The sequence below is a fragment of the Symphalangus syndactylus genome, chromosome 15, assembly GCF_028878055.3.
Source record: "Symphalangus syndactylus isolate Jambi chromosome 15, NHGRI_mSymSyn1-v2.1_pri, whole genome shotgun sequence".
Lineage (NCBI taxonomy): Eukaryota > Metazoa > Chordata > Mammalia > Primates > Hylobatidae > Symphalangus > Symphalangus syndactylus.
The window spans coordinates 90,417,570-90,428,503 of NC_072437.2; the positions used below are offsets into that span (position 1 = coordinate 90,417,570).

The following is a 10,934-nucleotide window of genomic DNA, read 5'->3' on the forward strand; positions in this document are numbered from 1 at the left end:
TGGTGGCTCACGCCTGCAATCCCAGCACTTTGGGAGGCCAAGGTGGGTGGATTGCTTGAGCTCAGGAGTTGCAGAGCTCAGGAGTTCCAGACCAGCTTGGGCAATATGGCAAAACCCCATCTCTACAAAATATACGAAAATTAGCTGGGTGTGGTGGCACGTGCCTCTAGTCCCAGCTACTTGGGAGGCTGAGGTGGGAGGATCTCTTAGGCCTGGGAGGTGGAGGCTGCAGTGAGCTGCGGCCACTGAACTCCAGCCTAGGCAACAGAGTGAGGCCCTGTCTTCAAAATAATAATAATAATAATAATAAATAAATCCCTTCTATCTATTCAGTCGTTTTCCTTCCAGACAAAAGTTTTCCACACAAATCAATTTGTTTGCTAACTGCATCAGGATTTTCTCTAAACCATAATACAATCGGCAGATTAGTTGTCCAGTGGAAATGACCTTCTCCTGTATGGTCTAGGTTTATTTTAAATGCTCTGCCATCACTGGGCTTGGGATTGCAATCCTCAAAACTTCTGGGAAATCTGAAAACGAAGTTACAAATTAAATCACAGGTCTCCAAGAAGCCTGGAATTTTGATACATTCATCCCGGTTTTCTTCCACCCAAGTGTATATTCCGTGGGCTGCATCTGTCAGGAATAAGAGCAAGTCCATTCTCACATCTTTGTGAATCTGCCTTCCTGCCCATAAACACACTGAAATGGTTCTGCAAAGCTGCCTTTCTCTGGAAGAGCATTTTGCTTTTGTTAATGAGGCAGAAAATCGATCTCATATTGTTGAGTAATCACACCCTTCCTAGCACTTGGTTTTTACAAGCCTACATTGTTGAAATGATGGATGTGCTCCTAAAAAACTGTGTATCAACTTAATTTTTAAACTTTTAATTGAATTTTATATTAGTGGCAACCACTATTTAAAGAAACGCTCTAGGCCAGGCGTGGTGGCTCACGCCTGTAATCCCAGAGCTTTGGGAGGCAGAGGTGGGCAGATCACCTAAGGTCAGGAATTCTAGACCAGCCTAGCCAACATGAGGAAACCCCGTTTCTACTAAAAACAATACAAAAATTAGCCGGGCATGGTAGTGTTTGCCTGTAATCCCAGCTATTCAGGAGGCTGAGGCGCAAGAATCCCTTGAACCTGGGAGGTGGAGGTTGCAGTGAGCCAAGATCACACCACTGCACTACAGCCTGGGTGACAGAATGAGACTTTATCTAAAAAAAAAAAAAAAAACCCCTATAATAAATTATTTGTAACATGAACAGAATGAACAGATCCTCCCCCCAACTGATATTTTTTGTGGGACTGGACCTTTCTTAAAGGATTTTCTTAAATAGAATTATTTTAGATCATCAGTTACTTAGATATGTAGCTATATTAGGTCACAAGATTGTGTACTTATGATTATAAAACGTATACTTAACAGTGAATCCCAACCTGACCTCAAGAGACTGTATCATATATAATACCATATTAACATTACATGTTTATTGGTCGGGCACGGTGGCTCACACCTGTAATCCCAGCACTTTGGGAGGCTGAGGTGGGTGGGTCACGAGGTCAGGAGTTCAAGATCAGCCTGGCCAAGATGGTGAAACCCTGTCTCTACTAAAAATACAAAAAATTAGCCAGGCTTGGTGGTGGGTGCCTGTAATCCCAGCTACTCGGGAGGCCGAGGCAGGAGAATCGCTTGAACCTGGGAGGTGGAGGTTGCAGTGAGCCAAGATCACACCACTGCACTCCAGCCTGGGCAACAGAGCGAAACTCCGTCTCATAAATAAATAAAATTAAAATAAATAAATGAAAAATAAAATTACATATTATGTTTTATATTGTTATATAATATAAAAAGTCGGTTTCTCGTTTTTGTTTGTTTGTTTGTTTCGAGACAGAGTCTTGCTCTGTCACCCAGACTAGAGGGCAGTGGCGCGATCTCTGCTAACTGCAACCTCCACCTCCCGGGTTCAAGCGATTCTCGTGCCTAGGCCTCCCGAGTAGCTGGGATTACAGGTGAGCACACCACGCCCAGCTAATTTTTTGTATTTTTAGTAGAGACGTGGTAAAAAGTAGAAAATATTCTATAAAAATATATTTGTGTAAAGTAGAACATATATAAAAACATGCTAAAGGAGAAAGGAGAAAAAAATTCATTTATTTTTTCCTAGGCATTTTAAATTTGGATTATAAAAATCATATTAGAAAAATCATTAATGCTCTTTTACAAAATAACCCGGTGAAGCAGCTGAGCCCGAGCCGCCCGCCAGCGGCCCCGCAGCAGCTCCAAGAAGGAACCAAGAGACCAAGGTCTTCCCGCTGCCCGGACCCGGCACCGCCACCCTGGCTCCCCGTCGGCAGCCGGCAGCAAGTGGCAGCGGATCGACCCCGTTCTGCGGCGGTTGAGTACGTTTCGATTTCGGGTGATTTTTGTCCCTCTGCGCTTGCCCCCGCTCCCCTCCCCTCGGCTCCAGCCCCCCGCCCCGGCACTCGCTCTACTCCTCCAACGGAAAGGTCGCGGCCTGTGTCCCTGCGGGCAGCCGTGCCGAGAATGAACCCCAGCACCCCCAGCTACCCAACGGCCTCGCTCTACGTGGGGGACCTCCACCCCGACGTGACTGAGGCGATGCTCTACGAGAAGTTCAGCCGGGCGGGGCCCATCCTCTCCATCCGGGTTTGCAGGGACGTGATCACCCGCCGCTCCTCCAACTACGCCTATGTGAACTTCCAGCACCCGAAGGACGCGGAGCATGCTCTGGACACCATGAATTTTGATGTTATAAAGGGCAAGCCATTACGCATCATGTGGTCTCAGCGTGATCCATCACTTCGCAAAAGTGGAGTGGGCAACATATTCTTTAAAAATCTGGATAAATCCATTAATAATAAAGCGCTGTATGATACAGTTTCTGCTTTTGGTAACGTCCTTTCATGTAAGGTGGTTTGTGATGAAAATGGTTCCAAGGGTTATGGATTTGTACACTTTGAGACACGTGAAGCAGCTGAAAGAGCTATTGAAAAAATGAATGGAATTCCCCTAAATGATCGCAAAGTATTTGTTGGACGATTTAAGTCTCGTAAAGAACGAGAAGCTGAACTTGGAGCTAGGGCAAAAGAGTTCCCCAATGTTTACATCAAGAATTTTGGAGAAGACATGGACGATGAGCGCCTTAAGGATCTGTTTGGCAAGTTTGGGCCCACCTTAAGTGTGAAAGTAATGACTGATCAAAGTGGAAAATCCAAAGGATTTGGATTTGTAAGCTTTGAAAAGCATGAAGATGCACAGAAGGCTGTAGATGAGATGAATGGAAAGGAACTCAATGGAAAACAAATTTACGTTGGTCGAGCTCAGAAAAAAGTGGAGCGGCAGACGGAACTTAAGCGCAAATTTGAACAGATGAAGCAAGATAGGATCACCAGATACCAGGTTGTTAATCTTTATGTGAAAAATCTTGATGGTGCTATTGATGATGAACGTCTCCGGAAAGCGTTTTCTCCATTTGGTACAATCACTAGTGCAAAGGTTATGATGGAAGGTGGTCGCAGCAAAGGATTTGGTTTCGTATGTTTCTCCTCCCCAGAAGAAGCCACTAAAGCAGTTACAGAAATGAACGGTAGAATTGTGGCCACAAAGCCATTGTATGTAGCTTTAGCTCAGCGCAAAGAAGAGCGCCAGGCTTACCTCACTAACGAGTATATGCAGAGAAAGGCATGTGTACCAGCTGTGCCCAACCCTGTAATCAACCCCTACCAGCCAGCACCTCCTTCAGGTTACTTCATGGCAGCTGTCCCACAGACTCAGAACCATGCTGCCTACTATCCTCCTAGCCAAACTGCTCAACTAAGACCAAGTCCTTGCTGGACTGCTCAGGGTGCCAGACCTCATCCATTCCAAAATAAGCCCGGTGCTATCCGCCCAGCTGCTCCTAGAGTACCATTTAATACTATGAGACCAGCTTCTTCACAGGTTCCACGAGTCATGTCACCGCAGCGTGTTGCTAACACATCAACAAAGACAGTGGGTCCACGTCCTGCAGCTGCTGCTGCTGCAGCTACCCCTGCTGTGCACACGGTCCCACGGTATAAATATGCTGCGGGAGTTCGCAATCCTCAGCAACATCTTAATGCACAGCCACAAGTTAAAATGCAACAGCCTGCTGTTCATGGCCAAGGTCAGGAAACTTTGACTGCCGCCATGTTGGCATCTGCCCCTCCTAAAGAGCAAAAGCAAATGTTGGGTGAACAGCTCTTTCCTCTTATACAAGCCATGCACCCTACTCTTGCTGGTAAAATCACTGGCATGTTGTTGGAGACTGATAATTCAGAACTTCTTCATATGCTCGAGTCTCCAGAGTCACTCTGTTCTAAGGTTGATGAAGCTGTAGTTGTGCTACAAGCCTACCAAGCTAAAGAGGCTACCCAGAAAGCAGTTAACGGTGCCACCGGTGTTCCAACTGTTTAAAATTGATCAGAGACCACTAAAAGAAATTTGTGCTTCACCGAAGAAAAATATGTAAACATCGAGAAACTTAAATACTGTGGGAAAAAAATTGCAAAATCTAAAATAAATAAAAAATGGAAAGGAAACTTTGAACCTTATGTACCGAGCAAATGCCAGGTCTAGCAAATATAATGCTAGTCCTAGATTACTTATTGATTTAAAAACAAAAAAAAAATACTTAATTGATTTAAAAACAAAAAAATAGTAAAATATAAAAACATACATACCCTGGGGAAAAGAATTTTCAGCAAAGTACAAAAATTTAAAGCATTCCTTTCTTTAATTTTTTAATTCTTTATTGTGGAACAGCTCAAAATGTTACTTAAAACAATTGATAACTGAGCAAGGAAACATGGTTTGGATTATAAAATTCTTGCTTTAATAAAAATTTCTTAAACAGTAAAAAAAGAAAAATCATTAATTTTACTAATAGTCTTTCTTTACATTTTCTATTATTGTTATCTCCCACTATATTTCAAATATGAAAATCACTTTTTCACCAAAATTTTAGGTCTTTACATAATAGTGTTTTTTTAATATTCATAAATGAAAACATGCAATGACAAAATAGTGATTATCAATTCAGTGAAATTTGTTCAAAATTGTAAGACAATTATTAATTTATACTGCATTATTTTAAAATAAAAAATACATAGTTTTAAAAATCTAATTGAACAGGAGGCTAAACTTGGTCCTGATCACAGAGATTATCGCTTTTAATCATTTGGTTTTAGTGTTTCTGGTAGTTGATTTTCTTCAGTAATAATTGTACATAGTTATTTGTTGGTTTATCAATTTTGTAATTTAACTATTGACTTCCTGCTGTAACAAATAAGGATATGTTTCATCTACCGCTTCCCACCATCCCTCCTCCTCCCAATATAATTTATCACTACTTGTAGCTCCTTTATTGGTAATATTAATATAAATATTTATAATTAATGTTACACCTAGTGAATTGTATAAAAGGACAGCCCATTTGAGCATTCTCCTTTAAGATGAGTAGAGGCTGTGACATTGCATTACATAGAAATATAATTATACCATATTACTTTGCAATAAACTGTGTATATAGAGAGATGGTCACTATATAATGTGGGTATAGCTATGCACACACATACACAAAAACAAATAATATGTGTTCATATATATAATATATATACACACGTATGTTATACACACACACATATATGTGTATAAAAAATACATGCTATTTATTCATCCCGATTTTGGGGGCCTGTAGGTAAATTATGGAGAAATCCATTATAGTTAAAGTTAAATGATTTTCATAACTCATAAAATTAGAATTCATATTTGAAAAAATATAAAGATGTTTTGGGGTATCTTATTTACTCACTGACAATGTCTGATGTATACGTGGTGCATACAGCAGGGCTTCAGTCCTCAGATGTTGCCATTTTCCAGGTTGTTAAATACAAGTTTGCTGAAGGTCTTGTCATAAGTACCCCAATAGTTTAAACAGTTTCTTCTTTTTTGTATTATTTATTTTATTTAGTGATAGGTCTCAGCCACCCACACTGGAGTGCAGAGGTGCGATCTTGGATCACTGCAATCTCTGCCTCCTGGGCTCAAGCAATTCTCCCACCTCAGCCTCACAAGTAGCTGGGACTACAGGCGTGCGTCACCACAACAGGCTAATTTTTTGTATTTTTTGTAGAGACAGGGTTTTGCCATGTTGCCCAGGCTGGTTTCGAACTCCTGAGCTCAAGGGATCGGCCCACCTTTGCCTTCCAAAGTGCTGGGATTACAGGTGTGAGCCACCACGCCCGGCCACAGAATCTCTCCCTGTCGCCCAGGCTGGAGTGCGGTGGCGCGATCTCGTCTCACTACAAGCTCCACCTCCTGGGCTCACGCCATTCTCCTGCCTCAGCCTCCCAAGTAGTTGGGACTACAGGGGCCTGCTACCACACCTGGCTAATTTTTTTTTTTTTTTTTTTTTTTTGTATTTTTAGTAGAGATGGGGTTTCACCGTGTTAGCCAAGATGGTCTCGATCTCCTGACCTTGTGATCTGCCTGCCTCGGCCTCCCAAAGTGCTGGGATTACAGGCGTGAGCCACCGTGCCCAGCCAGCAATCTTACAATTTAGCCTTCTATTGACTTCCTGCCAAATTAGATTATAAGCTTCCTAAATACAGAAACTGGGTTTGCATAGCAGACAATTAAATGCTTGTTGATTGGCCAACATCATATGTCCTGAGGAATTTCCATATACTTAAAAATCAAGTGCTTAAATTCTCATAACACTTCTCAGAATAGCTGAGGGAATATTGGTGTGAGTGTGCAGTGCTATTCTAGATGATGTGGGACAAACAGAAAGAAATGCTCTCCAGTCCACACTCTTGAGAAGTGCCCCCTATCCTGGAGGACACACATGTCCACAAGTAGCTCCCAGCCATGTGGAGGGATGAGCAAAATATAGGAGGATGCACAATGTACCCCAGCAGAGTGATCTGGGAAGACCTTGTGCATAAGATGGCTTGTAAGTCGAGCTTTCAAAGATGAGTGGGATTATGATGGATAGTCAAGAAGAGAAGAGGAGTCTGAGGCCAAGGGAATTTGACTAAAGGCAGATGTTTCACCAGATTTGACAGCGCATTCCATGGAGTAGTGTTGTCTCTGAGAAGCAGCTGCTTGTTTAGAGGCTGTGTGTCCCAGCTCCTTTCTGCATCAGGACAGGGCATGTCACTAGCCCTTACCCAGGGGATGTTAGTGGGAGTGATGTGTGTCTTTCAAGGCAAGGCAGTTAAGAAACTGATGGGCTCTCCAATGTCACTTTCCCCATCCACTGGGTGAAGAACATTGCAATTGCTTGAGAGAGGAGCCACAGGACAGAGGGAGTGTGTCTATGTGTGTGTGTGTGTGTGTGTGTTTATACATATATATATATATAAATACACACACACATATATATATATAGAGAGAGAGCGAGAGACATAGGGTCTTGTTTTGTCTCCCATATTGGAGTAGAGGTGGGATCATAGCTCACTGTAGTCTTGAACTCCTAGGCTCAAGCAATCTTCCCACCTCAGCCTCCCAAGTAGCTAGGACTAAAAGCACACACCACCATGCTTGGCTAATTTATTTTATTTATTTAGTTTGTAGAGACAGGAGCCTTGCTATGTTGCCCAGGCTGTTCTTGAACTCCTGGCCTTAAGCAATCCTTCTGCCTCAAGCCTCCCAAAGCACTAGGATTACAGGTGTGAGTCACCACACCCAGCCTAGATATATTTTATTTTACATAAAATTACAATGTTTTATATAAAATATGTACATTACTGTATTTGACTTGAATATTATTACAGTCAATTATTCAAACTTGAATTAAGTCCAACTGCCTGATCAGTGATACATTAAAATATCATAATATTTACTTATCCAGCAATCTCAACTCTTTTAGTCCCTTCAGGCTGTTATAACAAAATACCGTAAACTGGGTGGCTTATAAACAACAGAAATTTATTTCTCACTGTTCTGGAGACCGGGAAGTCCAAGATCAAGGTGCCAGCGGATTTAGCATCTGGTGCCTGGTAAGGGTCTGCTTTCTGGTTCATAGAGTCTGTCTTTTCACTGTATCCCCACATAGGGGGAATCAGTTCTACTGGGCTTCTTCTATAAGGGTATGAATCTTTTCCCCGAGGGTTTCACTCTCATGACCTGATGACTACCCAAAGACCCCACCTCTTATCATCGTACTGGGGGTTAGGACTCAGCATAGGAGCTTCTAGGGAACATAAAGATTCAGTCCGCTGCATCGACTACCTAATACAGAATGGAAAACATATAAGCAAACAGGGCCTTTAGCCAGCCGCAATTGGTAATACAAAGAGCACACATTTTCTTCTTCCTGGGAACATCCAACATGCCCTCACTCACAAACAAGTTACCCTTATTTTATATACATATATATAAATTTAAATGTGTATATATATATATATATATGTTAATATTTATAAATCTAACACGGATAGTTATTTCCTTCTTATCAGAAAATCAAATTGAGAGAGAACAGAAATAAATGCACTAAAAGCAGCAAGAAGTAATACTTGGTACTCAAATATCAAGAAACAGGAAAAAAGCAATATAAGTACTCAACAATAATAGCATCAGCAGGCCAGGCGAGGTGGCTCACGCCAGTAATCCTAGCACTTTGAGAGGTTGATGCGGGCAGATCCCTTGAGCCCAGGAGTTCGAGATCAACCTGGCCATCATGGCAAAACCTTGTCTCTATCAAAAAATATATATATACAAAAAAGGAACAAATGTCAGTGACAATGGCAACTCTGAGTCCACAGGAGAAAGCGAGATTGTCCTCAGTTTATCGTCACTAAAAAGGCATGCAAGCAGGCAAAACCATGTAGACATATCCTTCCCCAAAGAAAAGTTTTAAAGAAGAGTTTTCTCCTTAAGATGATAATAAACTTTCTTGGCCGGGCGCAGTGGCTCACGCCTGTAATCCCAGCACTCTGGAAGGCAAAGGCGGGCGGATCACCTGAGGCCAGAAGTTCAAGACCAGCCTGGCCATGGTGAAACCCTGTCTCTACTAAAAAATACAAAAAATGACCCGGGCATGGTGTTACGTACCTGTAATCCCAGCTACTCAGGAAGCTGAGGCAGGAGAATCGCTTGAACCCGAGAGGCAGAGGTTGCAGTGAGCCGAGATCGCACCATTGCACTCCAGCCTGGGCAACAAGAGCGAAACTTCATCTCAAAGAAAAAAAAAAAAAAGATGATAATAAACTTTATGTGGAAACCTTCTTTTCCTAGGAATGCTGTCAACATGAAACATTACTGGGGTTTATTCCAGAAATGCAAAGTTAGTTAACATTTAAAAATCAATCAATGTAATTCATCATATTAATCGAATAAAAGAGAAAACCTATATGGTCATCTCAGTAATATTAAAAAACTATTTTATAAAATTTGAGGTCTAGTTATAAGATGCAGAAACTCAGTAAACTAGGAATAGATAAGCTCAGTAAACTAGGAATAAAGTATATTTACAAAACATCTAGAAAAACATCATGTTGTTCTAATGGTGAAATATGTTCCCTGTCAAGGAATAAGAAAAGAAAATCCATGATCAACATTTCTATTCAACATTGGACTAAAAAACCTAACCAGTGCAATAGGCAAGAAAGACAAATTAAAGCATAAAGATAGGAAAGAAAAAGTAAGCTGTCATTATTCATTAATGACATGAGTGCATACATAGAAAAGCCCGAAGAATCTATTAATAAATTGAAAGGATGAGTAAACTTAGTAGGTCACTGGATTCAAGGTCAATATACTGGAAATCAATTGTATTTCTACATACTCACACAAACCAATTTAAATATAAAATTTAAAAACCAATATCAATACAATCCCCTTGGAAAATAGTTTAGCACTTTCTTAAAAAGTTAAACCTATACCTACCAGAAGATCCAGCTATTTTGCTCTTGGTATTTTACCCAAGAGAAAAAAAACCATATGTTTTTATAAAGACTTGTACAAATGTTCGTAGCAGCTTCATTTGTAATATCCCCAAACTGAAAACAACCCAAGGGCCCATTGAAAGGCTAAACAAATTGTGATATAGTCATACAATAGAACACTACCAGGCAATGAAAAGACTGAACTAGTGGTATGTACAAAAACACAGAGAGATCTCAGAATAATTATGCTGAGTGGGAAAAAAAACCAAGCCAAAGAAAAGAATACATAAAAATTCTAGAAAAGTTCAAACTAATCTATAATGTTAGAAAGGAGAATCAGTGGTTGCTGGAGGGTGGGAAAGTCAGGTCAGGCAGAGAGCAGCCACAAAGGAGGATTCCACAGGAGCAGGAGAAAACTTTTGAAAGTGATATGTTTGTTTGTTTATTTATTTATTTTGAGACAGAGTCTCGCTCTGTCGCCCAGGCTGGAATACAGTGGCGTTATCTCAGCTCACTGCAACCTCCACCTCCCGGGTTCAAGAGATTCTCCTGCCTCAGCCTCCTGAGTGGCTGGGGCTACAGGTGCCCGCCACCATGCATGGTTAATTTTTCTATTTTTAGTAGAGATGGGATTTCGTCATGTTGGCCAAGCTGGTCTCGAACTGACCTCAGGTGATCTGCCTACCTCGGCCTCTCAAAGTGATATGTTTGTTATCTTAATTGTGGTGATGGTTTGATGGTGTATACATTTGTCAAAACCTATCAAATTTTACACTTAAACAAGTTCAGTATATAACATATCAATAAAGCTCTTTAATTTTTTTAAAATAAAGAAATGAATGGATTGTGCAGAAAAAATATATAATTTCTGACAGTATAAACAACCCCCATTTCATCAAGTATCTAGGAATGCATCTAACAAGAGATGTGCAAAAATGCTACATTGAAAGCTACAAAACATTGTAGCAAGAAATCTTAACCTAAATAAATGGAGGGATAT

The 10,934-nt window shown here is 41.0% G+C and overlaps 1 protein-coding gene across 2 annotated transcripts; it reads left to right on the top strand.

Annotated features, from left to right (window-relative positions):
* The first annotated feature begins 2,427 nt into the window (after positions 1 to 2,427).
* Positions 2,428 to 4,916, top strand: PABPC3 (poly(A) binding protein cytoplasmic 3). 2 transcript variants are annotated; one of them, XM_055244826.2, is made up of 2 exons: positions 2,428 to 3,882; positions 4,150 to 4,916. In XM_055244826.2, exons 1-2 carry the CDS (start codon positions 2,550 to 2,552, stop codon positions 4,458 to 4,460), a joined length of 1,644 nt encoding a protein of 547 aa, XP_055100801.2. In that variant the 5' UTR covers positions 2,428 to 2,549; the 3' UTR covers positions 4,461 to 4,916. The 2 variants fall into 2 exon arrangements, with proteins under 2 accessions (XP_055100801.2, XP_055100800.2); XM_055244825.2 differs by having other exon boundaries at positions 2,429 to 4,916.
* Positions 4,917 to 10,934: the final 6,018 nt, after the last annotated feature.

Coding starts and splice junctions, on each gene's coding strand:
- PABPC3 (XM_055244825.2), top strand. CDS start 2,550: ATGAACCCCAGCACCCCCAGCTACCCAACGGCCTCGCTCTACGTGGGG.